This window comes from Dendrobates tinctorius, unplaced genomic scaffold (assembly GCF_039654945.1).
Source record: "Dendrobates tinctorius isolate UK_male_01 unplaced genomic scaffold, ASM3965494v1 ptg000120l, whole genome shotgun sequence".
Classification (NCBI taxonomy): domain Eukaryota; kingdom Metazoa; phylum Chordata; class Amphibia; order Anura; family Dendrobatidae; genus Dendrobates; species Dendrobates tinctorius.
The window spans coordinates 40923491-40949176 of record NW_027361788.1 but is presented as its reverse complement, the minus strand read 5'-3'; the positions used below and the strand labels follow the sequence as shown (position 1 = coordinate 40949176).

Genomic DNA, 25686 nt, shown 5'->3' with positions numbered 1-25686 from the left:
GTGCTGAATGCACAATTTTCTCCTTCGCCTCATTGGGGGACACAGGTACTGTGGGTGTATTCTACTGCCACCTGGAGGCTGACACAAAATCAAATAAAGAGGTTAGCTCCTCCTCCGCCGTATACACCCTCGCCCCGATTGCAGGCGGAAATCAGTTTTTTTGCTTAGTGTCCGTTGGAGACACACCTCTGTTTTTTCTCCAGACTTTTTTTTTTTTTTTTTTTTTTTAATATTATTTCCATGAAGATGAGACAGGGGCGACAGACCCTATTGAAAGGGGGCGATCTCCCCAAACCAACAACGGGCGAGCACGTGCGAGTGTCGCCTCCACGTTTCCTCTCCCGCGACGTGGGACACAGTGCCGGACTTAGCCCTGACCACCCCAAGGTATTGAAACCATGGGCTGTACAGAGGCACAAGCATAGTTCGTGCAGCCCCCACTGCTCCACCAATGCTAGACTGCGGTGCTGCAAGGCGGCGGACAGTCCCTCTCCTCACCCCTGGAGGGAAAGACGGAGCTAGGGTGCCTGCACCGTCCTATATGTGGTCCCCCTCCCATCTACCTGAGCTGGGAAGCTGAAGAATCATCACGGAGGAGGATGGCCTGGGAGGGCTCCTGCGGCGACATCCACAGGGCTGGAGCCCTTAGCCTGCTCGGCGGAGGTCGGTGCAGCAGCCGAAGAGAGTCCCCCCACCCGTCGCCCGCGGCTTCGGCCGAAGCTAGGCCGTGGGCGGAAGTTCCGCCTCCTTGCCGTGCGTCATTTCCGGCAGCCCGCCGGCGAAGAAATTGAGCCCCCGACTTCGGACCAGCGCTAGGCCGCAAGCCGGAAGTATCGCCCCCCAGAGCTATTCTGCCGACGGCCCGCCCCGCAGCTGTGGCGCGCACTTCCTTGGAGCTGGAGCAACGCCCGGCACGTCCAGGACATGTGGGGGCACAGGACTGGGGTAAGTGCTGCACGAGAGGCCACGCTACGGGAAAAACGAGGTGCTTCCCCCCCCCCAGCGGTCTGCAGTGCGGATGCCTGGCAGATACAGCATGTCCGAAAAAGCGAAGACGCACACGTTTCTATACTCTGCATGCATCTGTTATCGGGCTGCTTTTCCGCGGGCGGCGAGCAAGCGATTATGCGAAGTCTGCGATTCCGAACGCGCCCAGGAGCCCTCCCCTGCGACCGGGACCAGTGTACCAAGTCCCCCGGAGTGGGCCCTATCACTGTCACAGTCCATGGTGTCGCTTACGAGGGCAATCGAGTCCCTTTGTGCCCCAGATAGGGGCAGGGACAGTGGCTCGCCTGTCTTAGAGGGGTCCTCCACCTCACAAGAGCCTCCGGCCTGCAGGGGCCGCTCTCACTCCAGGCAGACCCGGGGGAAACGAACCCACACGGTGTCGCCCAGTCCATCCGGTGCCTTGGCATCTATGAGTTCCGCTTCTCACTCCCCGTCACCAGTGGTCGATAACGAGCAGACCTCAGATTTCGACTCAGACGAACCCCTTGACCTGGATACTCCGGGGTCTCGTGAAACAGTGGACAGCCTCATCGAAACCGTCAACCAGACCTTGGGGATTGAGGATGATTCCACCTCGGCTTCAGGCCATAAGGTGGCATTTAAGCGGGTTAAGCGGCCGCATAGAGTATTTTGCACTCACCCAGAGTTCGAGGACATAGTGCAGCAACACAGGGAACGGCCGGACAGACGCTTCTTGGGTCAGAAGGCGCTCGAAGCGAGGTATCCATTTGCTCCGGACCTCCGTAAAAAATGGACGAAATCCCTAACTGTGGATCCACCTGTTTCATGCTTAGCCTCTAAAACCCTGTTATCCATACCTAGTGGTTCATCTACTAAGGATCCCACGGATCATCTCATAGAGAGCTTGGCTCGCTCAGTATTTGAGGCATCAGGGTCAGCACTCTCTCCCTCGTTCGCGGCAACATGGGTGGCCAAGGCCATGATTTCTTGGTCAGAATCATTAAACAAAGCCTTGCAGGATAGAGACCTACCTGCAGAGGTATCAGAGATCGCGAGTCAGATCGCTATGGCTGGGGACTACTTAATCAATGCATCTTTGGATGCGGCCAATTGCGCAGCACTTGCTGCTGCTAACGCAATTTCCATTAGGAGCGCTCTATGGTTAAGGACATGGCGGGCCGATTCCACCTCCAAGAAGTCCTTGACTTCTCTCCCTTATCAGTGCTGCTGCCTATTCGGAGAGAAGTTGGATCAGCTCATCTCTGACTCCACAGGAGGGAAGAGCGGTTTTCTCCCTCAACAAAAGATCAAACCGTCTTTTCGTCACCAGTTTCAGGCACGTTTTCGGGCCTTTCGCAACCCGGGGTGGACCACAGTGGCCAATTCCGCTGCTTCAGGTCGCTCCAACCAGGATAGAGAGCGGCAGGTCTCATATAGAGCCAACCCGTTGGGGAGAATGCGTACTCACCAGCCCAGGTCCCAAAAATCGTCAGCCAAATGACTCGAGGCATTTGCCAGGCGACACCAGCAAGGTAGGCGGCCGCCTACTCTGGGTTCGCCACGTCTGGCTCAACGTCGCACACGACACATGGGTAAAAGAGCTGGTGTCCTCAGGTTACAAGATAAAATTTGTCAGATGCCCCCAAGACAGTTTTTTCTTTCCCGTCTTCCCAGGGTGGATACTCGGGCAAGGGCTTTGCTAGGAGCCATCGAATCGCTCCTGCGCAACGGAGTCATTATTCCCGTGCTGGAAAACGAAAGACCTCATGGCTTCTATTCCAACCTATTCGCAGTTCCCAAAAAGGACGGGACTGTCAGACTTGTTTTGGACCTGAAGCTCCTGAACAAATTTATCAGGGTCAGACATTTCTGGATGGAGTCTCTCCATTCAGTCATGTCGGCCATGGGGCAGGGAGAATACTAGGCCTCTATCGATATCCAGGACGCCTATCTACATATCCCCATTTTCCCTCCACATCAAAGGTTTCTACGCTTTGCCATCAACGGTCTACATTTTCAGTTCGCAGCGCTACCGTTCGGGCTAGCCACGGCCCCCAGAGTGTTCACAAAGGTCATGGCAGTCGTCATGGCCATCCTGCACTCTCGGGGCATAGTCATCTTGCCTTACTTGGACGACCTCTTGGTCAAGGGCCCTTCAATGCGGGCATGCGAGGAAAATGTCAGCATCACGCTAGATACTCTTGCCCGCTTAGGGTGGTTGGTCAATGTAAAGAAGTTATCCTTTGTGCCAGCTCAGAGAATTTCCTTTTTAGGGATGATGTTTGACATTTGCCGAGAGTTGGTAATTCTCCCTGGAGACAAGGCGCTAGCTCTCCGGCAGGGAGTCCGGACACTTCGCCAACCAATTCCTCATACCATGCGGTTCGGGATGAGGATTCTAGGGAAAATGGTGGCAGCAATGGAAGCGATACCGTTTGCCCAGTTCCATCTTCGCCCCCTGCAGCACGCCCTCTTGTCGGCCTGGGACAAGAACCCTTTCACACTCGATCGCCGGTGCCGGTTGTCCTCTCAAGTCAGGCAGTCGCTCGGGTGGTGGATAACCAGTTCCTCTCTGCTTAAGGGGAAACCCATCCCCCCCCCCCCCAGACCAGTGGTTGGTGGTGACAACCGACACCAGCCTCTTCGGCTGGGGAGCGGTTTTTCGCAACCACACGACCCAAGGACGGTGGTCCCTGCAGGAGGCACGCCTCCCGATCAACTTGTTGGAGATACGAGCAATCTGACTGGCTCTGCAACAGTTTCGTCACCTTCTAGCAGGCCGCGCCGTCCGGATTCAATCGGACAACGCCACGGCGGTGGCTTTCATAAATCATAAGGGGGCACCCGCAGCAGAGCAACCATACTCAAGGTAGGGCACGTTCTTCACTGGGCCGAGAAGAACCACTCGGTGATATCGGCAGTCCACATCCCAGGCGTGGAGAACTGGGAGGCAGACTTCCTCAGCCGACAGGGTCTTGCGTCCGAGGAGTGGTAACTACACCCCAAGGTCTTCCAGCAGATTTGCCAATGGTGGGGGACACTGGATGTGGACCTGATGGCTTCCAGGGTGAACGCCAAGGTGCCCACGAATGTCGCTCAGTCGCTGTGGATGCGTTGGTTCTGCCATGGAACCAGTTTCGCCTCCCATATCTATTTCCCGCGCTGCCACTACTTCCGAGAGTTATCAAAAAGATCAAAACAGAAGGGGTTCCGGCGATTCTGCTGGCCCCGTCGAGCGTGGTACGCAGATCTAGTGCAGCTGCTCGCCAACATTCCTTGGTGACTGCCAGAGCGTCCGGATCTACTGTCCCAGGGCCAGATCTTCCACCCGAGCTCAGGGGCCCTGTGTTTGATTGCATGGCCGTTGAATCTTGGATTCTAACCCAGGCGGGGTTTGGGCGCGAGGTGGTCGCTACAATGGATAGCGCCTGGAAGCCTGCCTCAGCACGTATTCACCATCACAACTGGAAGGTTTTCTTTTCTTGGTGTCGAGGCCGCAGTTGTTCTCCACTGAGATTCTCTATCCCCAACATCTTGGCCTTTCTCCAGTCTGGCCTAGACTCAGGGTTAGCCCCAAGCTCCCTCAGGAGACAAATATCTGCTTTATCTGTCCTGTTCCAGCGCAGAATTGCTACCAATTTGCAGGTGAAGACTTTCATCCAGGGAGTCTCATATTTGGTACGTCCCTATAGGGTGCCCCTGGACGCCTGGGACCTTAACCTGGTCCTGAGCGTTTTGCAGGAAGCCCCATTCGAACCGCTACAAGATGTCTCTTTGTACCTTTCCTGGAAAGTGGTCTTCCTGGTGGCCATAACTTCTATCAGGCGGGTCTCGGAGCTGGCGGTCCTATCCTGCCGAGTCCCGTATCTCACGTTCCATAAGGATAAGGTGGTGCTCAGACCAGCCCCTCCCTTTCTGCCGAAGGTCGTTTCCTCATTTCACATTAATGAGGATATTGTCTTGCCCCCTTTTTGTCCAGTATCGATGCACCGTGTGGAAAAAGCTCTTCACACGTAAGACCTGGTAAGAGCCCTCTGGAGGTACGTGTCACGGATGGCACCCTTTCATCAGACAGACACGCTGTTTGTGCTCCCCGAGGGGCGCAGGAAGTGACTCGCTGCCTCAAAATCGACCATAGCCAGATGAATTCGTTTGACTATTCAGGAGTCCGACTGCATCAGAGGCGCGCCGATTCCAGCAGGAATCAGAGCACACTCTACTCGGGCAGTGGGTGCCTCTTGGGCGCTTCGGCACCAGGCTTTGACGGAACAGGTTTGCAAGGCAGCGACCTGGTCCAGCCTGCACACATTTGCCAAACGTTATAATATCCATACTCAGGCCTCCTCGGATGCGAGCCTGGGTAGAAGGATTCTCCAAGCAGCGGTGACGTACCTTTAGACAGGAGGTGCATGTAGCTTGGAGCTTGGATCGGTGAGTCAACTCCCACCCAGGGACTGCTTTAGGACGTCCCACAGTACCTGCGTCCCCCAATGAGGCGAAGGAGAAACATGAATTTTTGTGATAAACTCACCGTAAAATCCTTTTCTCCGAGACGCTCATTGGGGGACACAGCACCCACCCTGTTAGCCAGTTGGCTCTTGTTTGGTTTAATTAATATGCATTTTCGTTTGATATTAGGGTGTTTTTTCTGTGTTACCTGTATTAAGGCTGATTTTGTTCTCCTACTGCTTTTGCACTAAACTGATTTCTGCCCGCAATCGGGGCGAGGGTGTATACGGCGGAGGAGGAGCTAACCTCTTTTTTTCACTTAGTGTCAGCCTCCAGGTGGCAGTAGCATACACCCACAGTACCTGTGTCCCCCAATGAGCGTCTCGGAGAAAAGGATTTTACGGTGAGTTTATCACAAAAATCCATGTTTTTGTTGTGTAGCTACATTCATGCGGCATAAGCATTCTTCTTCCTCCCTCTCTGGTGCTGCTGCATGTCCTAGGGTCGGAGGCAGCTTGCTGCAGCAGAAACCTCCCCCCACTACACTGTAGGCATTGTAAACCTAATATGCCAAGCCTCGCTCAGCTGCTGTAATTGTCTATTTCTGCTCCTGTTTCTTGAGGATTGTCCAAACTCAACCTGAGACATTTCAGTAATAAATGTCTAGAGAAGCTATAGTCCTGGTCAGCCGGGCTGCTCCTCCATTGACCTTCATATCACCGTCCCCTCTGCCTGCCGCCAGCACCTGACGATTTGACGCCAGGGTCTCCTCTAATACATTAGCTCACCCTGAGGAGGAGGAACAGACTTGTTTTTAATGAACGCCATAAACGATCTCGCTCATCCAAACCCAGTAAGAAGCAATTAAGACGTAATGCTCTCGCCATGAATCAAACGCCGCGCGCTCCGCTCTCGGCTGCGCCAGGAAGCGCCGGCACAAATTGCAACTAGATGAATAGTTACAGGATGATGGATGGCCAATATCCTCCTCACTCTCCTAATTAAATCGCCATCCAGTGTGGCTGTGTACACCTGGTGTGACTCCCCCACATTAGTTATCCTGAACATTCCCTGCAGCCAGAGCCCACGTGCCGTCACCGCCACACTCTCATCATTCACTCACATTGAAAACTTATTGATTGATATAATTAGCTGCTTCCCTTCCCTTTTGTTTATTACGCTGCACACGTTTCCTTAAAAATACCATTTTCCCCTATATAATAGGCCGGAGGTGATGTCTTAAAGGGGGGTATGCTCAAGCTTGAAAGTTATCCTAGTTCTCTGGATTGGTCAGACCCCCAGCGATCAGGAAGTTATTCTTTGTCATGAATAGGTGATAACTATCAAACTTGAGACAACCCCTTTAAGCAAGTAGATATTATATCTATAGCCAGTAGTATATACAGTTAGGTCCAGAAATATTTGGACAGTGACTGAATTTCTGTGATTTCAGCTCTGCAGGACACTATTTGTTCTTTAAAATAAAACAACTGAGATGTAATTGACGTGGAGACTTTCCGGTTTAATTAAAGGGGTTGAACAAAATTATCTTGTGAAACATTTGGGAATTCCAGCCATTTTTCTATGGTGCCTCCTTATTTCATGGGCTCAAAAGTAATTGAACACATGAACTTCACCATAAATAAAATGTTCATTTTTAATCCTTTGTAGAGAATCCTTTGCAGGTAATGACGGCCTGAAGTCTGGGACCATGGATGTCCCCATCGCTGGGTTTCCTCCATTCTGAGGCTTTGCCGCCTTTCCTGCAGTGACTTCAGTTGCTTGTCTGTGGGACTTTCTACCTTACGTTTTGTCTTCAGCCAGTGAAATGCCGCTCAATTGGCTGAGATCTGGTGATGACTCAGCCATTGCAGAATATTCCACTTCTTTGCTTTCACAGGATGTTTTGAGTCATTGGACGACGCTTCACAGGACAGATGGACAATCATCGAAAATGTTGATTTGGCTACTCCTAACCTTTCTCTCATGGATTTCTTCTTTTTTTCAGCCTAATGATGGTCTGTTTCACTTCCATTGAGAGCTCCTCTGACCGCATATTGTGGGTTCACAGGAGCAGCTTCCACATGCAAATGCCTCACCTGGAATCCACTCCAGACCTTTTTCCTGCTTAATTGATGATGGATTAATGAGGAAATAGCCCATGCAGCCCATTACAGAGTTTTTGAGAATTGTCCAATTACCTTTGGTCCCTTGAAAAAGGGGCAGCTACATATTAAAGCACTGTAATTCCTAAACCCTTACTCCAATTAGGATGTGAATACTCTCAAATTAAAGCTGAGAGTCTGCACTTATAAGCTCATATCTATATATATAATTGTCTTATCATGTCTGTCTGTAACCGAAATCCTGTGTCGCTGATTGGTCGCGGCAGTTAGGCCGTGACCAGTCAGCGACAGTCGCTTAGTCTTCGCGGCAACACGGCCGCATCGCTTATTGTACAGACACATTACAGCCGTTAACGGCATCACTGCTGCGTCGCTCATTACACAGGCACAGTCCTGTACATATACAATACATTAGGTAAAAGCAGAACAGTGACTGCAGCTCTGGGTGTAACAGGAGTACATTAGGTAACAGCAGAACAGTGACTGCAGCTCTGGGTGTAACTGGAGTACAATACATTAGGTAAGATCTGAACAGTGACTGCAGCTCTGGGTGTAACTGGACTACAATACATTAGGTAAAAGCAGAACAGTGACTGCAGCTCTGGGAGTAACTGGAGTACAATACATTAGGTAACAGCAGAACAGTGACTGCAGATCTGGGTGTAACTGGAGTACAATACATTAGGTAACAGCAGAACAGTGACTGCAGCTCTGGGTGTAACTGGAGTACACTACATTAGGTAAGCGCAGAACAGAGACTGCAGCTCTGGGTGTGACAGGAGTACATTAGGTAACAGCAGAACAGTGACTGCAGATCTGGGTGTAACTGGAGTACAATACATTAGGTAACGGGAGAACAGTGACTGCAGCTCTGGGTGTAACTTGAGTACAATACATTAAGTAACAGCAGAGCAGTGACAGCAGCTCCGGGTGTAACAGGAGTATAATACACCATATGGTGGCCCGATTCTATCGCATCGGGTATTTTAGAGTCTCTGTTAAAATAAAAAATAGTTATATACTCACCTTCCAGCAGCCCCCGGACTCTTTCTCTCCTGACCACGCGCCCGGCATCTTCCGGTTCCAGTAATGCTTAGCGAGAAGGGCTGAAGATAACGTCATTCTCGCGAGAGTGCGACGTCATCAGCGGTGTTTCGCACAAAGCATTACTGGAACCGGAAGATGCTGGGAGCGTGGTGAGAGGAGAGAAAGTCCGGGGGCTGTCGGAAGGTGAGTATATAACTATTTTTTATTTTAACAGAGACTCTAGAATACCCGATGCGATAGAATCGGGCCACCATCTAGTTGATTATATAACTATCTTGAATATGTTTTGGTAAACAGCTAAAATGTCAAAACTTGTGTAACCCTATAATATTTCTATAACTATATAGACATTTTAGAGAGCTTGTTCATATACACCGTTTTTTTTTACCTTTTAACAGGATAGTGTGTGAGATGGAAGAGTCGCTTGTTCCTAAACCTGCCCCTGGTGTGGTCGAGTTGTGCATCGGAGACTGCAGCTCTGAGTACAGGACCCAGTCCGACCAGCTGTACACCTTTGTGGTAAGATATTGGACTCTGTTCACCATCACGTGCGACATGTCAGAAAAAAACACAAATAAAAGTACATCTATATCCTGGCACTTTTCCCCGTTAACCCCATCATGCCCATGCGATTTTCCATTTTGTCTTTTCCTCCTTTCCAAGGGCAATAACTATTATTTTGTGCACTTAGCTGTTTGAGAGCTTGCTTTTTTCAAGGCGAATTATTCAAATGACATCATTCATTCTATTGTGATGCACTGGAAAGCAGGAAAAAAAAATCAAGTGCATTGACATTGCAAAAATGAAGTGCAATTCCACAATTGTTTTTTTTTTACTTTTTATTTGCCATGTTCACTTTATGGTGAAAATGATCTGGCGATATTATTCTCCAGGACAGTACAAGTATGCCGGTACCAAATATGTATAGGTTTTGTTTTTTAAGTGGTGAAAAAAATTTCAGAAATTTGTAAGAAAACATTTTTTTGCTTGTCAACATTTTTCGAGACTTGTAACGTTCAGATTTTTCGGGATCTGGGGCTGTGAGGGCTTATTTCTTTGCGTCCTGAGCTGGCTTTTTTTTACTGATAACGTTTTGGGGTACATACAATGTTTTGATCGCCTTTTATGCAATATTGCAACAGTCAAAAAATCCTAATTCTGACGTTTTGATTTTCTTAACAGTGTTTATGGATTAATTTATTTTATATTTTGATAGATCAGACATTTACGAACACAGCAATGCCAAATGTATATTTGTATGTATTTTTTTATTGTTTTATTTTTAATGAGGGAGAATTGGGGGTGATTTGAACTTTTTGTGTGGTCTTTTTATTTCTTTTGTATTCATTAGCCTCCTTAGAGGACTTGAAGCTGCTTTCATCTTCAGCACTGAGGTGTATGGAGAAAATCACAATCTCCTATGAACGGCCGGCCAGGGGCTGGCTTCTTTTATAAAGAGGATTGTAGTGACAGGCACGGGGGTTTTCAGCAAACCCCTAGTCTGTCATGGCAACCCATCGGAGCCCCGCCAATGAGCAGGTGGAATGATGCGCCATCTGCCTGATTTTACCGGTTTGCAGGCAATTGCGGCGCTTACAACCAATGACATACATCACAGGTCGTGAAAGGGTTAATCTCCTTTTGTCTGATCCTGTCCTGTTACGTATTACTGATGACGCACTATCTTGTATCTGTACTTTTTTTCTTTTTTTTCAGTCTCCAACATTTCATGACGTGAATCCCATGCGTGGCCCAGCGTCCGGGGGCACTCTGCTCACAGTCAGTGGGAAAAACCTGGATGCCGGCAGCTCCGTGTCCGTTCTCATCCGGGACTCCGAGTGCCGATTTGTCATGTAGGTGTATTATCTGACATCAATGGGTCTGCTAGGTTGTGGAGTATCAGGTATTCTGGATTAGCGGACAGGCACGGAATATGTATAAAACACACAAATGGGATGGAGAACTGTCAGGATACAATTATCCTCAGACTGATAAGTGTTGGTAAGAACGCTCATTACTGATTGTTGGTCCATGTAAATATGGTGTCTTCTGCTCGCTTGTTGGCCAATCACATGTGTCCTAAAAAAATCGATGGCTGCAGCATAATTACGATTCGAATTAGGGAGTATGCTGCAAACAATATGCAGGAATCAAATGATCATAGGACCAGAGGAAGTTAAAACAAGATCCTATTAATATGCCAGATTAGGTTATTCCTGGTCCAGCAGCCACATCTGTAGTCCGTGGCCTCTGGACTGGAGCTCTGCGAACCTCCTCCTACTTGTCGGCATCCATGGATCCTCTTTTGGCTAATAAAATAAGAAAGGGACACCGGCGAGTAGGAAGCAGCTGGCAAGGCACCCGTCCAGTGGCCTCAGTAGTGACCCGACAGCCTGAACCTGGGACTTTTATTCACTCCGTGTGTATATATGTATGTGTGTGTATATATAGAAAGATATAGATAGATATTTATAGATATATATATAGATTTGCTTCCACACAACATATGGACGTGCACTTTGTTCACCAGGAGGAATTGGAGTGAAATTGTCTGCATCTCTCCAGCATCGTCTCAGGGCCCCAGCCCAGCCGCCATCACTCTCAGGATAGATAAGGCCAGCATATGGAACCGGGACGTGATCTACACATACACGGAGGATCCCACCATCACCCGCCTGGAACCGGCATGGAGTATATTCAAGTAGGTGTCCCATCGCGTCGCCCTATTGTGCGGTATGTGTGGATGGAAAGGCTGCAGCGTACGGGGATGATATGTCGGGCACGCTCAGCATATATGTGCATAGTCTTATTTACTTCCAAGCACCAAACAATGCAATCTGTAAAGCCTGTAAGTAAAAATAGAAGAAAGGTTTATATGTGAGTTATTTGTGCTGAGCTGGTCAGTCCCTTATCAGACATGGCTCCCGCTATCTCTCTGGATGATACCACATGATGTCTCTGGTGCCACGTTTGCTCCTTGTTATCTAGCTCGCAGGCTTCCTTTGTGTGATGAAGATCCTTTCTCCTCACATTCTTGTATATTATCTTCCTGCACAGCGGTAGCACCGCAATCACCGTGACTGGGACTCATCTGCTGACCATTCGAGAGCCCAGAGTTCGCGCCAAGTATTCCAGCATAGAGACAAACAATGTGAGTATGTGCAGGGTGTTGACTGATGGGTGTAGCTACCATGTAATGCTTCACTTGCCCTGTGGAGGTGCCATAGGACAGTTTAGCACCTACTCAGAGTTAAGCTGATCGCTGATTGCCCGTCATTGGGAAATCACTGTTTAGTTTGTCTGTCTCCCGCTATCAGGGCGATAATACAAAGACTTTTTTTTATTTTCAGACCTGTCAGATAATGAATGACACCCTGATGGTGTGTAAGGCCCCCGGCATTCATCCCTTGACTGGCGAAATTGTTCCCAATGACGGCATCCCGCCAGATGAGTTCGGCTTCATCTTGGACAACGTGACAAGTCTCCTCACCTTAAACTTCACCTCCTTCACCTACTACCCCAACCCTGTGGTGGAGATGTTCGGGTCCGGTGGTATTTTGGAGATCAAGCCAGGGTCTCATGTCATCCTCAAGGTGAGATGTTTTTTTTCTTTAATAGGAAATCGTGATAAAAATGAGCCTCGCACCGGCCTCTTCGTTGTAGGACTTGGTCGGAGTCTTCACTTCTCCTCTAAGTAGATAATTGGCAGATCCGGACTAGAAGATTATGGATTTTCTGGGGATGAGGATGGCATTATACAGAAACAATGGCATGGTGTAGATTTAATGCCAAAATAGGGTTTTATGAGATTAGTAACAAGATCTTTGTAGGAGCAGCACCACTCATGGCTATGGGTGGTATTGCAGCACTGTCTAACTCCTGTAAATGGGGTTAAAGGGTTTGTCTCTTCTTCAGGAACGCACTACTCCGCAGCCTCCCTTCTTCAGGAACGCACTACTCCGCAGCCTCCCTTCTTCTTCTTGCTTGGGAGGCAGTGCGCTCCAGAAAATAGACAATTTGCCATGGTGGCACCGCTGTAAGCCATACATTTCGCCATGTTGCAAACAGAGGCCACTTTGCACTTGCAGTATCAGAAGAGCGCCAGCAATTCGACCACCATCACCACAATGATTACGAGCGCTAGAGTAAAAATCTTGCACTAGGAAAACAGCCACCACTGATCGCAAAAGTGGCCAGTAGCCTTGGCAACGAGCAGTAAACTATAAAATTAAAAACCCCTCCTCCATGTGTGGGAACTGAGAGCATTTTTGGCAAGATGTTTATTGCAGAGTTGCTTGTTTTTTCAAACACTTTGCAATTGCACCCATGTAACTAACAAGATGAGACAATTCCTTTAAGTTGCAATATCAGATGCAGTCATTGACAAGAAGTAGCACCAGACATGCTCTCGTACCAATCATATGGCATGGAAAGTTGCAACTGCATGAGGAACTGTGCAATGCCCAGCGAGTGTCGCGCACAGGTCCTATTCTAGTGAATGGGAGCGGGAGCAGAGTATGATCATCGCTGAGCAGTTGTCGGTGTGGGAGAAACTGCCTCCACCATCCCTTTAATAAGCTGACATTGGTGGAAAGTGGCTGGGGTCAGCTGTAATTGTCAGTGATCGGACGATTCACTTTCCGTGCAGGGAAGGAATTTGCAGCCTGCTGCCCCCGGAGGAGCCAAGTTGAATTACACTGTGCTGATTGGTGACATCCCGTGCGCACTCACTGTGTCTGACACCCAGCTGCTGTGCGATTCCCCCAGCCAAACCGGAGAGCATCGGGTCTCTGTGAGTACAGCCTGTGTTTGAGTTTTGCCATAAATATGGGGATCCAATGGATCACTTTTCATTGTGCCCCTTGAATCCCTCCACACATAACTCCTGTTACCTTTTTCCTATTCTGTCTTCAGAGTGGCCACTTTGAAAAACTTCTTCAGTTTATCCTTAACATTTTTTTTCCTTCCCTTTCAGATCCTGGTGGGCGGGATGGAGTTTTCCCCTGGAAGCCTTAGGATCTACTCGGACAGTTCACTCACCCTGCCAGCCATCGTGGGGATCGGAGTCGGCGGAGGGCTGCTGCTTCTTGCCATCATTACCGTCCTTATCGCATACAAGAGGAAGACGAGGGACGCGGACCGCACACTGAAGAGGCTCCAGATGCAGATGGATAACCTGGAGTCACGGGTGGCGCTGGAATGCAAGGAAGGTGGGGAGCGAGCCCTATTCTGGGGTCTGGTGAGGCGGGGTGACAAGCCGGTCAGCCATATTGCCTGCCACCCAGCCTTCATGGAAACTTTTACCACCCTTGTGTTTTGCACAGGGATACTTTAATATAGGGTAATGAGTCTATATCTAATGCGACTGGTTATTCTAGTGTTTCATTTTCAGGTATTAAGTGTGGTCATGCCAGGGGTTAATTGAGCAGGCATGACCTCATACAAGTGAATGCCTCGTGTCTCTGCGCTTTCTTCTCCGGATCAATAAAGCTTTACACTGGTGCTTTGGTAATCAGGGGTGGGGGTGGGGAATACAATTAGGAGTAAGCGTAAGCTAATGGCAGCATGATTAATGGAGCACATCGGCGGCAGTGCTGCGTCATCACTCCGTGGGGCGATCAGACACATTGATAACCATTCATGGAGATGATGGGGTGCAGGTATCTATGGCCACCGAGAAGACTCGCTTCCATGTTTACCTGCTCTGGACTATCAGCCGGTGGTTGAGGACTGCCCATTGGGGCCAGTGTAGTGGCACCTCCACCACGTGTCCGGTCTGTGTGGTTCTTGCATGCATTTAATCATATTTCTCACTGGGAACACTCAAGATTTTTGGATTTGTCTCCTTCCCTCTGGCATAAACATTTTCATCACTGACATCCCCCCTCCAGGGACTTCATTAGCAGCGAGAAGTCAGATTGGATACAATAACACTGCATTCCCCGCAGACATTAGCAGCTGTCCGATCCGGTATCCCAGGGGCACGTCAGGCGCCGGGAGTGGCGCTGAGAGATGGTACCCTACAGGTGGAAGGGGAACATGTATAGCAACCACCCCACCAGCTTAGTGCTCCTGGTTATGTACAGCTCCATAGATATTCTTCCCTGTTTTTGGCACTCTTCCATGTTTTCCAGCTATTGTGGCCTCATGACAACACTTCCTGTCTGCTCTGCCCAAGGCAGCTATTCTTTCCGATCTCCGTACCCATGCACCCTGATAGGGAGGAATTACCTGTCGCCCTCTGTCGTATGACGCATGTATACCCGCCTAATGTATTCGTGTGATACTCTCCCTGTCTGCCCACCATGTTGGTAACCGACCTCCATCTATTAATGTTTCCAGCATTTGCCGAGCTCCAGACAGACATCAATGAACTGACCAATAATATGGACGGCGTGAAGATCCCGTTTCTGGATTACAAGACGTACGCCATGCGGGTTCTGTTTCCTGGCATTGAAGACCACCCGGTTCTCAAAGAACTGGATGTAAGTTATTGTCAGTAGTAGTGTTAGGGATCTCATTCTCCGCATCCTCATATGGCAAACTGATCTGTAGGACCCACGTCCAGTGGCTACGTTAGTAGCCGCCTGTGGCTGCCGGACCAGAGCCCTGTGAACCTCCTATCTGCCAGCTCCTCTTCTGATTAGGGCAATGTTATGCATGTGGCACGATGCAATGATGATGTGCCAGACCTACCGTCAAGTAGGGCAAAGTTTAGCCGTGGCCTACCAATGTGGTTGCTGAACCAGGGCTCTATGAATCACTTACCTACTTCGCCAGCTTTATATGTGATTTTTATGTTGTGCAGATCCCTCCCAATGTGGAGAAAGCGCTGAGACTCTTCGGACAGCTCCTAAATAATAAAACCTTCCTGCTGATGTTTATTCACACCCTGGAAAACCAGCGCAGCTTCTCCATGCGTGATCGGGGGAACGTGGCCTCGCTGGTCATGGTATCCCTCCAGGGCCGCATGGAGTACGCTACTGTGCTCCTGAAACAGCTGCTCAGTGACTTAATAGAGAAGAACCTGGAGAGCAAGAACCACCCCAAACTATTACTGCGCAGGTGAGATACGCTACTGGGGGTCTGAAGCCACTGCTGGCCAGGGATTGACTCATGTGATTAATATGGACCTGTTGCTTGACAAGTTTTGGTGTGTATTCCCAGAAATCAGACTATCACTTGTGTTTTCAACATTAAACCCAAAACCCAATTGGCGTTGCAATTGCAGCCATCCCATCATGCCAATCTTTTTCTCCACCTGTCACATCCATCACAGTTTTGTAAAATTAGGTGGAAAATCCATTTAAATAGGTTGTCCATTATTAGAAAAACACTGCTGTTTTTTTCCAACAACAGCGCCATATCTTTTCCAGGTTGTATGTGGTACTGCAGCTCAGCCCAGTTAACTTCAATGGAGCAGAGTTGCAATAGCTGACAACCTCTGAACAGGTGTGGCGCTGTTTTTGGAAGAAAGAACACATGCACTTACCACATTCATGGAGCACAAGGGATAATATCTACATACATCTTTGTAGGACGGAGTCGGTAGCGGAGAAGATGCTGACGAATTGGTTTACCTTCCTGTTGTATAAGTTCCTGAAGGTGAGGAAATCAAGCTGATACATGACACTACCCTTCTGTCACCAGTCACGCCGTGCCCAGCATTGTGCCAGGCACCACCTGACTGTATGTAGAGGGGCACTAGAGATGGTATATGCCGCTTTCCTTCCTAGGAATGTGCTGGAGAGCCGCTCTTCATGCTTTTCTGTGCCATAAAGCAACAGATGGAGAAGGGACCTATAGACTCCATCACCGGGGAGGCGCGCTACTCACTAAGTGAGGACAAGCTCATCCGGCAGCAGATTGACTACAAAGTGCTGGTTAGTGCATGGTACCTGACCCCTGTAGTGTCTCCTGTCCTGTCACCATGGCTGGCATTGCTATGATTGACTTCTTTTCCCTTGCAGACCCTGAGTTGCATCTGTCCAGACAGCGAGAATGGCACCGAGATCCCCGTTAAGGTCCTGAACTGTGATACGGTCACTCAGGTGAAGGACAAGCTGCTGGATGCGGTGTACAAGGGAATCTCTTACACCCAGAGGCCAAAGGCAGAAGACATGGACCTAGGTGAGGATATCGCTGTATATCAATTCACTGATTATCTCTGAGCCTGGTAGGGGTGGAGTATGTCAGGCAGCAACTGAGCAGTCAGTGCTGCCGAGTGATGTGATGGAAGCTGGAAAATGGGCAAACTTAAGGCAGACGAAGGCTATATAATAATGTGTAGACGGCTTGGTCAGAGCATCTCCAAAGCGACATGTCTTGTGGACAGACCTGGTATACAGCGGGTCTTGTGGGGTGTTCCTGGTATACAGCGTGTCTTGTGGAGTGTTCCTGATACACAGCGGGTCTTGTGGGGTGCTCCCGGTATATGGTAGGTCTTGAGAGGTGTTCCCAGAATACAGTGGGTCTTGTGGAGTGTTCCCGATACACATCGGGTCTTGTGGAGTGTTCCAGGTATACAGCGGGTCTTGTGGAGTGTTCCAGGTATACAGCAGGTCTTGTCGAGTGTTCCCGGTATACGGTAGGTCTTGTGGGGTGTTCCCAGAATATAGCGGGTCTTGTGGAGTATTTCCGGTGTACAGCGGGTCATGTGGAGTGTTCCAGTATACAGCGGGTCTTGTGGAGTGTTTCCGGTATACAGCTGGTCTTGTGGGGTGTTCCGGGTATACAGAGGGTCTTTTGGAGTGTTCCCGGTATACAGCGGGTCTTGTGGAGTGTTCCCGGTATACGGTAGGTCTTGTGGGGTGTTCCCAGAATATAGCGGGTCCTATGGAGTGTTTCCCGTATACAGCTGGTCTTGTGGAGTGTTATTGGTATATGGCGGGTCTTGTGGGCTGATCCTGGTATATGGCAGGTTTTGTGGATTGTTTCAGGTATACGGCAAGTCTTATAGGGTGTTTCCGGTATATAGCAATTCTTATAGAGCGTTCCTGGTATACAACGAGTCTTGTGGGCTGTTACCAGTATACGGGAGTTTTGTGGGCTGTTCCTGTAGAGTATCGCTGCTTGCTGTGTATGGGGTGTGCAGAGTTATCGCTGTTTGCTGTGTATGGGGTGTGCAGAGTTATAGCTGTTTGCTGTGTATGGGGTGTGCAGAGTATCGCTGTTTGCTGTGTGCGAGGTGTGCAGAGTATCGCTGTTTGCTGTGTGCGAGGTGTGCAGAGTATCGCTGTTCGCTGTGTGCGAGGTGTGCAGAGTATCGCTGTTCGCTGTGTATGGGGTGTGCAGAGTATCGCTGCTCACTGTATATGGGGTGTGCAGAGTATCTCTGCTCACTGTGTACGAGGTGTGCAGAGTATCGCTGTTTGCTGTGTGCGAGGTGTGCAGAGTATCGTTGCTCACTGTGTATGGGGTGTTGCAGAGTATCGCTGCTCACTGTGTATGGGGTGTGCAGAGTATCGCTGTTTGCTGTGTGCGAGGTGTGCAGAGTATCGTTGCTTACTGTGTATGGGGTGTGCAGAGTATCGCTGCTCACTGTGTATGGGGTGTGCAGAGTATCGCTGCTCACTGTGTATGGGGTGTGCAGAGTATCACCGCTCGCTGTGTATGGGGTGTGCACAGTATCGCTGCTCACTGTGTATGGGGTGTGCACAGTATCGCCGCTCGCTGTGTATGGGGTGTGCAGAGTATCGCCGCTCACTGTGTATGGGGTGTGCAGAGTATCGCCGCTCGCTGTGTATGGGATGTGCGTATTACCCATGCTGACCTGTGCCCACCGCTGGAGCTCTTCCATGGTGCACTCTTCTCTTATGGCAATGGCCAGGCTGTAGATCTGAGGCCATGAGTTCTTCTACTGGGGAAAGGCTGTGGCAGCAGGAGGTGCTGGATTGTAGATCTGACCATGGTGGCGTCTCTTCTGTTTCCAGAGTGGCGTCAGGGCCGCATCACCCGGATTGTCCTTCAGGATGAAGATGTCACCACCAAAATAGAGTTTGATTGGAAGAGGCTGAACACGCTGGCACACTATCAGGTGTGGACGTCGCGCTCAACCACCATCTGCCTGACCAGGTGGTGCCCTTGGTTCTCCACTGACCGCCATATCTTGTACTTCTCTCCTATAAGGTCACAGACGGGTCCACCGTGGCTCTGATCCCTAAGCAGGTGTCTGCATACAACATCACCAACTCCTTCACCTTCACCCGCTCGCTCAGTCGGTATGGTAGGTATCAGTACTGACATTGGCACATCCCCATAGCGGGGTCTGCTATGCGCCATATACCTGACCGTCGCCTTCCTTTTTCAGAGAGCTTGCTCCGCACTTCCAGCAGCCCTGATAGCCTGCGCTCACGTGCCCCGATGATCACGCCCGACCAAGAAACCGGCACAAAACTCTGGCATCTCGTAAAAAATCATGATCACACGGACCATAAGGAGGGCGACCGCGGCAGCAAGATGGTATCTGAGATCTACCTTACCCGATTACTGGCCACAAAGGTGAGAGTGACACTTGTGATGGCAGCAGTGACTGCGGAGGGCACATGCTGGCAACTGTTGCTGATTCTGGTCCTCTACCGCCCACTACAGGGAACTCTTCAGAAGTTTGTCGACGACCTGTTTGAGACTGTGTTTAGCACAGCACACAGGGGCAGCGCTCTCCCGCTCGCCATCAAGTACATGTTTGACTATTTAGACGAGCAAGCTGATCGAAGGCAGATCACGGACCCGGACGTCCGGCACACGTGGAAAAGCAACTGGTAAATGGCGCACACAAGGCCATGCGGAACTAAGATATTGCGCTGGGGGGTAGAGAAATGCCAGAGAAATTCCCCAGTGACCACCCCACCTCATAAACCGCAGCAGATTCCATCCTCCTTTTTTAACCCTTTTCTAGCTTGCCGCTTCGTTTCTGGGTGAACGTGATAAAGAACCCACAGTTCGTCTTTGACATCCACAAGAGCAGCATCACAGACGCCTGCCTGTCCGTCGTAGCCCAAACCTTCATGGACTCCTGCTCCACCTCCGAACATCGGCTCGGGAAGGACTCGCCAAGTAACAAATTGCTGTACGCCAAGGACATCCCCAATTACAAGACCTGGGTGGAGCGGTGAGCGGAGGGTCGGGTACATGGCAGTGCGCTCTACAGCGCCTCTCTGGGCCCTATCTGGTATTGCAGCCCAGTCACTTTCCCTTTTCTATTCCTGCATAGATATTACAGAGACATCAACAAGATGCCTGCAATCAGCGACCAGGACATGGACGCCTACCTGGTGGAGCAATCACGTCTGCACGCCAACGAGTTCAACTCACTCAGCGCTCTCAGTGAGCTCTTCTTCTATGTGAACAAATACCGGGAAGAGGTGAGAGGTTGTCGGGCGGGTGAACGAGAAGAAAAGGTTAAAGGGAATCTGTCACCCATATTTAGTGATATCATGTAAAGATATCACTATATTATGCTTTCCATAAGGATACTAGTAGGGCTTTTGACTCACCCCGACCCCGCACCTTTGAGGCATAAATACCTTTTTTAGCTTGTTGGGGATGCATGCAAATTGCCACGGTCCGCTCCGATGGGTGTGGCTTAGTAGTCTTTCCCCCCCCCCCCACCTCCTCGGCTTGCTTCACGAATCTTTGTCTGTGAATACCACATATCACTAAATATGGGTGACAGATTCCCTTTAAATTACTGTTGGCCATTGACGTCAATGGACCTTTGAAGAAAGCCAGTGACACTGCTTGGACCCCATCCAGCAAAACACTGATGCCATATCCAGGCAATAACAGTCTTAAAGGGACTGCCCAGTACTTGGGTATTGATCACCAGTCCTTAGACTAGGTGGTCAATATGAGATCAGTGTTGGTCCCATGTCCGGCTCCCAACTGTCTACAGTGTCTGTGGAGGTCGGATTTACACAGTGCACAGGGCCGGAACAGTGTAGTGGTCAGCTCTGCTCCCATTCACTTCAGTAAGGGCTAAGCTGCAGTAGAAGAATGGCCACTGCTTGGTGTATGGAGCTGTGCTGTTCTGGCTCCAGGTATCAGCTGAACAGTGAGGGTTTCAGATCACGACCAATCTGCCCTACCCTTTTTTAAAGGGGTTGTTGGAGTAAAAAGAATACTTTCCTCAGGTGTTCAGATCTATAAAAATAATAAACTCACCTGGATCCGGTGCTCTGTGCTCTGCATCGGTACAAGATGTGGCCGGCCACCGGACTGTTCTGGCCTGTGATTGGCTGCAGCGGTCAGCTTTCTTTGAGCATCGTTTTATTAGAAAAATGTGCCCAAGTCACCTGATTGCTGCAGTCAATCACAGGCTGCAGTGGTCTAGCAACTGGTTGAGTGGTGACGTCTCCACATCCTGTGCAGATGTAGGTTGGTGCCCCTTTAAATAGTGCAGCTAGAGGGGTCCCCAAGACTGCAGATGGACGAGCCGCGTGTACGGGGTAGTAATGGCTTCTCATCTCTCTCCTCTTAGATCCTCACCGCTCTGGATCGCGATTCTTACTGTCGGAAACACAAACTGCGGCAGAAGCTGGAACAAGTCATTAACATGGTCTCCAGTAACAGCTGAATCGCGTGAATCTCCCCTCTGTCCCTTCTACCCCCTCAACCTTAACTCCCCAGGACCCCATGAGGAATCAGAGACTGATAGGTAGGGGCCCAACTGGAGGTCAACATTACCACAAGGTGACTTGGAGGGGTGACGGGCAGATGTGCAAAGCTATGGCACTGCCGCAGAGACTCAACGCGAGCCACCGATGGGACCTGTGTGACCAGCGCCTGAACCTTTTACCCAGGCTTCAGCAGATCTTCACCAGCCATGGCACAGCGCCGTCCCATGGCATGCCCACTCCAAATCTTTCTTCTACGTCCGTGTGACAAGGTGCCCATCTTTCAGTGCCTTGTGCTTGGGAGAGCAGAACAAAGACTGCGCATTGCTGTAATACTCCTTGCTGACCACTGGGTGGTGTTGGTGTGCACAATAGCGTTTCAAGCTCTGCAAACTCCTTAAAGGGACCACGTCCTCACCTACTACCACTCCTCTCGTCCCTGGACTCCCTCGCCAATCAGGAGCCTGTACACAGTGAGGACATGACTGATTTGGTAAAGTGAAGCCATATGACTCAGAGGGACGCCTGCCCCCTCCCCCGTGTTCGTGATGATCCACTAATAATCTCACTGCACTATTATACCCTCTCCCCAGTTTATTGCTGCTCCTCATATGTGTTTTCAGTGCATCCCCCCAGACTTTTGTGGAGAGCAGGTGGAGCTACTACATATCTGTGATGTGAAATGAGGGGATCCCCAGATTAGGTTTCTTAAGTAGGAGGGGCCCCGTTTTGTTAATGCGATTTGTGCCATGCGGTGTCAGTGCTGTTGTGGATGTGAGCGGCGCCCGGCCATTTCCACATCTCACTCTCCTACGCCCCTTTGTAAATCTTGTTCTGTGGAAAGACTGGAGTCCGGACACGTGGTGCAGGGTCACACGGATGCTTTGGCACCAGGCAATAGACCGAATTTTTATATAGATTTTATCATTTTTGCTCTCTGCCTCCTGGTTTAACCCTTCACTTTCTGGGAGCACACAGCGCCCTCCCCCACCCCCCCGTTTGTGTGTGCGGCGGGCACACGCTGGGCACTGCGCTCACACCAGGCTCTGGTATCTAGACCTTGGTTTTTATATTTAATTTAATTTATTTAATTTATTCCTGTCTCCTCCTGCTCTGCAAAGTGTGAGCCGTGCGAGGCTGCGTGCAATGTGCTGTCCGTCACTGCTGGGGTGTGACTGACGCTGGTGACCCCGATAATGATACATTTACCCCTGTAAACACCCCCTCCCCCATTCCTGAACACCCCCTTCTCTCCTCTCCTCCTGTCATTCTGACCTGATCACCCATTCTCTCCTCCTGGCATTCTGACCTGATCATCCCTTCTTTTCTCCTGGCATTCTGACCTGATCACTCATTCTCTCCTCCTGGCATTCTGACCTGATCATCCCTTTTCTTCTCCTGGCATTCTGACCTGATCATCCCTTTTCTCCTGGAATTCTGACCTGACCACCCCCTTCTCTCCTTCTGGCATTCTGACCTGATCATCCCTTCTCTCCTCTTGGCATTCTGACCTGATCATCCCTTCTCTCCTCTTGGCATTCTGACCTGATCATCCCTTTTCTTCTCCTGGCATTCTGACCTGATCATCCCTTTTCTTCTCCTGGCATTCTGACCTGATCATCCCTTTTCTCCTGGCATTCTGACCTGACCACCCCCTTCTCTCCTTCTGGCATTCTGACCTGATCATCCCTTCTCTCCTCCTGGCATTCTGACCTGATCATCCCTTCTCTCCTCTTGGCATTCTGACCTGATCATCCCTTCTCTTCTCCTGGCATTCTGACATGATCATCCCTTCTCTTCTCCTGGCATTCTGACCTTATCATCCCTTCTTTTCTCCTGGCATTCTGACCTGATCACCCCCTTCTCTCCTCCTGGCATTCTGACCTGATCACCCCCTTCTCTCCTCCTGGCATTCTGACCTGAACACCCCCTTCTCTCCTCCTGGCATTCTGACCTGAACACCCCCTTCTCTCCTCCTGGCATTCTGACCTGAACACCCCCTTCTCTCCTCCTGGCATTCTGACCTGAACACCCCATTCTCTCCTGGCATTCTGACCTGAACACCCCATTCTCTCCTCCTGGCATTCTGACCTGAACTCCCCATTCTCTCCTGGCATTCTGACCTGATCATCCCTTCTCTCCTCTTGGCATTCTGACCTGATCATCCCTTCTCTTCTCCTGGCATTCTGACCTGATCATCCCTTCTTTTCTCCTGGCATTCTGACCTGATCATCCCTTCTTTTCTCCTGGCATTCTGACCTGATCATCCCTTCTTTTCTCCTGGCATCCTGACCTGATCACCCCTTCTTCTCTCCTCCTGGCATTCTGACCTGAACACCCCATTCTCTCATCCTGGCATTCTGACCTGATCACCCATTCTCTCCTCCTGGCATTCTGACCTGATCACCCATTCTCTCCTCCTGGCATTCTGACCTGATCACCCATTCTCTCCTCCTGACATTCTGACGTGATTTACCCCTTCTCTCCTCCTGGCATACTGACATGAACACCCCCATGGTGTGAGGTGTTACATGGCGGAGTCCCTTCACTGCCATGAGCTTGTTTGTATGTCACCTGCCTCTCTGAGGGTGTCGGGGTTTGCCAGGAATAATTCCCCTGCCAGCAGATCGCTTGCATCCCCCTTTTTCTTTTTTTATTGGGGACCCAAACCAAAGCATATACTAGAAAGCAATAACTAACCACACACTGGCATCTCATTGCTTCTTAGTTACCCTCACTCCATGTTGGTGTGCTCGCGCTTCCTCCTGCCCACTGCTGCTAGAGACGGGTGTATTTGGTTGTGCACAGTGAGGGGCACTCTGAGTGCCAGGCTATTCATCTTGTGCCTCGTGCCATGCTGCACGATTCCCTGCCATTGATGTTACCAGGCTCCTGTGTCCCTGGCATGGCGCTGTGGGCATCTTTCTACTCTCATGCCAGTCAGCAGGGTTGGATACCTGAGTGCCCTCTCCAGGTAATGGGCATGAGACTGCCAATGTTCTTCTTTGCCAAACTGGAAACATTCCATAGTAGCGTGGGCGTGCGTTGTGTGTGTGTCCCTACCTGCCGCTACCTCACACGTGCAGGGCTCCCGCGGTGTGACAGTGTGTAAATATGAAGAAGCATATATATATATATTTTGTAAATCTGTGCCACTGTCCTGTGTCCGCCCCTCCCTCCTTCTTCCTCCCTCCTCATCCCACATACAACCCCCTTCACAATCCCTGCCATTTCCTGCCGGAAGGAATGGTGACCTGTTGAGATGTTTTGTTTGTTTTTTTTTTCTTGTCCAGCATCCAAGGGGTTAAAATCTCCACCACTGAATGAAGGGATTTAGGTGCCTTAGTAACATACTCCACCCCATGGGATCTGAGCAGAGGTGACACCATGACAGTGCAGGGTCCACAGTATTTTATCAGCACTTTATGTCTACGGTGGCAGCGGATCCGATACTGTGAGCATGGCGGTTTTATTTAAAGATGAATTTTGTTTTGTTTGTTTTTTTTAATTTTCTTGTTTTTATTTTTTTTTTTTTTTTTCAAAATAAATGATTTTAAAAACTGAATTTTTCTTTATGTTTTCTCATTTGTTCCTGCTGTTGCAAGCGACATGAATCCTACTACATTCCCAGATTTCTCTCACCTATTACATGATTTACATTCTCATACATAGAATAGATTATTTTACAGTAGTTATATTCTTGTACATAGGGGCAGTATTATAGTAGTTATATTCTTGTACATAGGGGGCAGTATTATAGTAGCTATATTCTTGTACATAGGGGGCAGTATTATAGTAGCTATATTCTTGTACATAGGGGGCAGTATTATAGTAGTTATATCCTTGTACATAGAGGCAGTATTATAGTAGTTATATTCTTGTACATAGGGGCAGTATTATAGTAGTTATATTCTTGTACATAGGGGGCAGTATTATAGTAGTTATATTCTTGTACTTAGGGGGCAGTATTATAGTAGCTATATTCTTGTACATAGGGGGCAGTATTATAGTAGTTATATCCTTGTACATAGAGGCAGTATTATAGTAGTTATATTCTTGTACATAGGGGCAGTATTATAGTAGTTATATTCTTGTACATAGGGGGCAGTATTATAGTAGTTATATTCTTGTACTTAGGGGGCAGTATTATAGTAGTTATATTCTTGTACATATGGGCAGTATTATAGTAGTTATATTCTTGTACATAGGGGGCAGTATTATAGTAGTTATATTCTTGTACATAGGGGGCAGTATTATAGTAGTTATATTCTTGTACATAGGGGGCAGTATTATAGTAGTTATATTCTTGTACATAGGGGCAGTATTATAGTAGTTATATTCTTGTACATAGAGGCAGTATTATAGTAGTTATATCCTTGTACATAGAGGCAGTATTATAGTAGTTATATTCTTGTACATAGGGGCAGTATTATAGTAGTTATATTCTTGTACATAGGGGGCAGTATTATAGTAGTTATATT

At 49.3% G+C, this 25686-nt stretch overlaps 1 protein-coding gene across 1 annotated transcript in view; it reads left to right on the top strand.

The window, feature by feature from the left end:
• Nucleotides 1-24770, top strand: part of PLXNA3 (plexin A3) — a 112020-nt gene extending 87250 nt beyond the window's left edge. Inside the window, exons 14-32 of the mRNA XM_073541230.1 lie at nucleotides 8990-9110; nucleotides 10308-10444; nucleotides 11122-11292; nucleotides 11649-11742; nucleotides 11942-12184; nucleotides 13240-13383; nucleotides 13567-13801; nucleotides 14934-15076; nucleotides 15400-15656; nucleotides 16130-16196; nucleotides 16328-16474; nucleotides 16562-16721; nucleotides 18524-18627; nucleotides 18720-18816; nucleotides 18901-19091; nucleotides 19182-19351; nucleotides 19489-19701; nucleotides 19804-19954; nucleotides 21070-24770. Coding sequence (XP_073397331.1) covers nucleotides 8990-9110; nucleotides 10308-10444; nucleotides 11122-11292; nucleotides 11649-11742; nucleotides 11942-12184; nucleotides 13240-13383; nucleotides 13567-13801; nucleotides 14934-15076; nucleotides 15400-15656; nucleotides 16130-16196; nucleotides 16328-16474; nucleotides 16562-16721; nucleotides 18524-18627; nucleotides 18720-18816; nucleotides 18901-19091; nucleotides 19182-19351; nucleotides 19489-19701; nucleotides 19804-19954; nucleotides 21070-21165 — 2941 coding nt within the window. The 3' untranslated portion in view covers nucleotides 21166-24770. The remainder of the gene's footprint in view (nucleotides 1-8989; nucleotides 9111-10307; nucleotides 10445-11121; nucleotides 11293-11648; nucleotides 11743-11941; nucleotides 12185-13239; nucleotides 13384-13566; nucleotides 13802-14933; nucleotides 15077-15399; nucleotides 15657-16129; nucleotides 16197-16327; nucleotides 16475-16561; nucleotides 16722-18523; nucleotides 18628-18719; nucleotides 18817-18900; nucleotides 19092-19181; nucleotides 19352-19488; nucleotides 19702-19803; nucleotides 19955-21069) is intronic.
• Nucleotides 24771-25686: the final 916 nt, after the last annotated feature.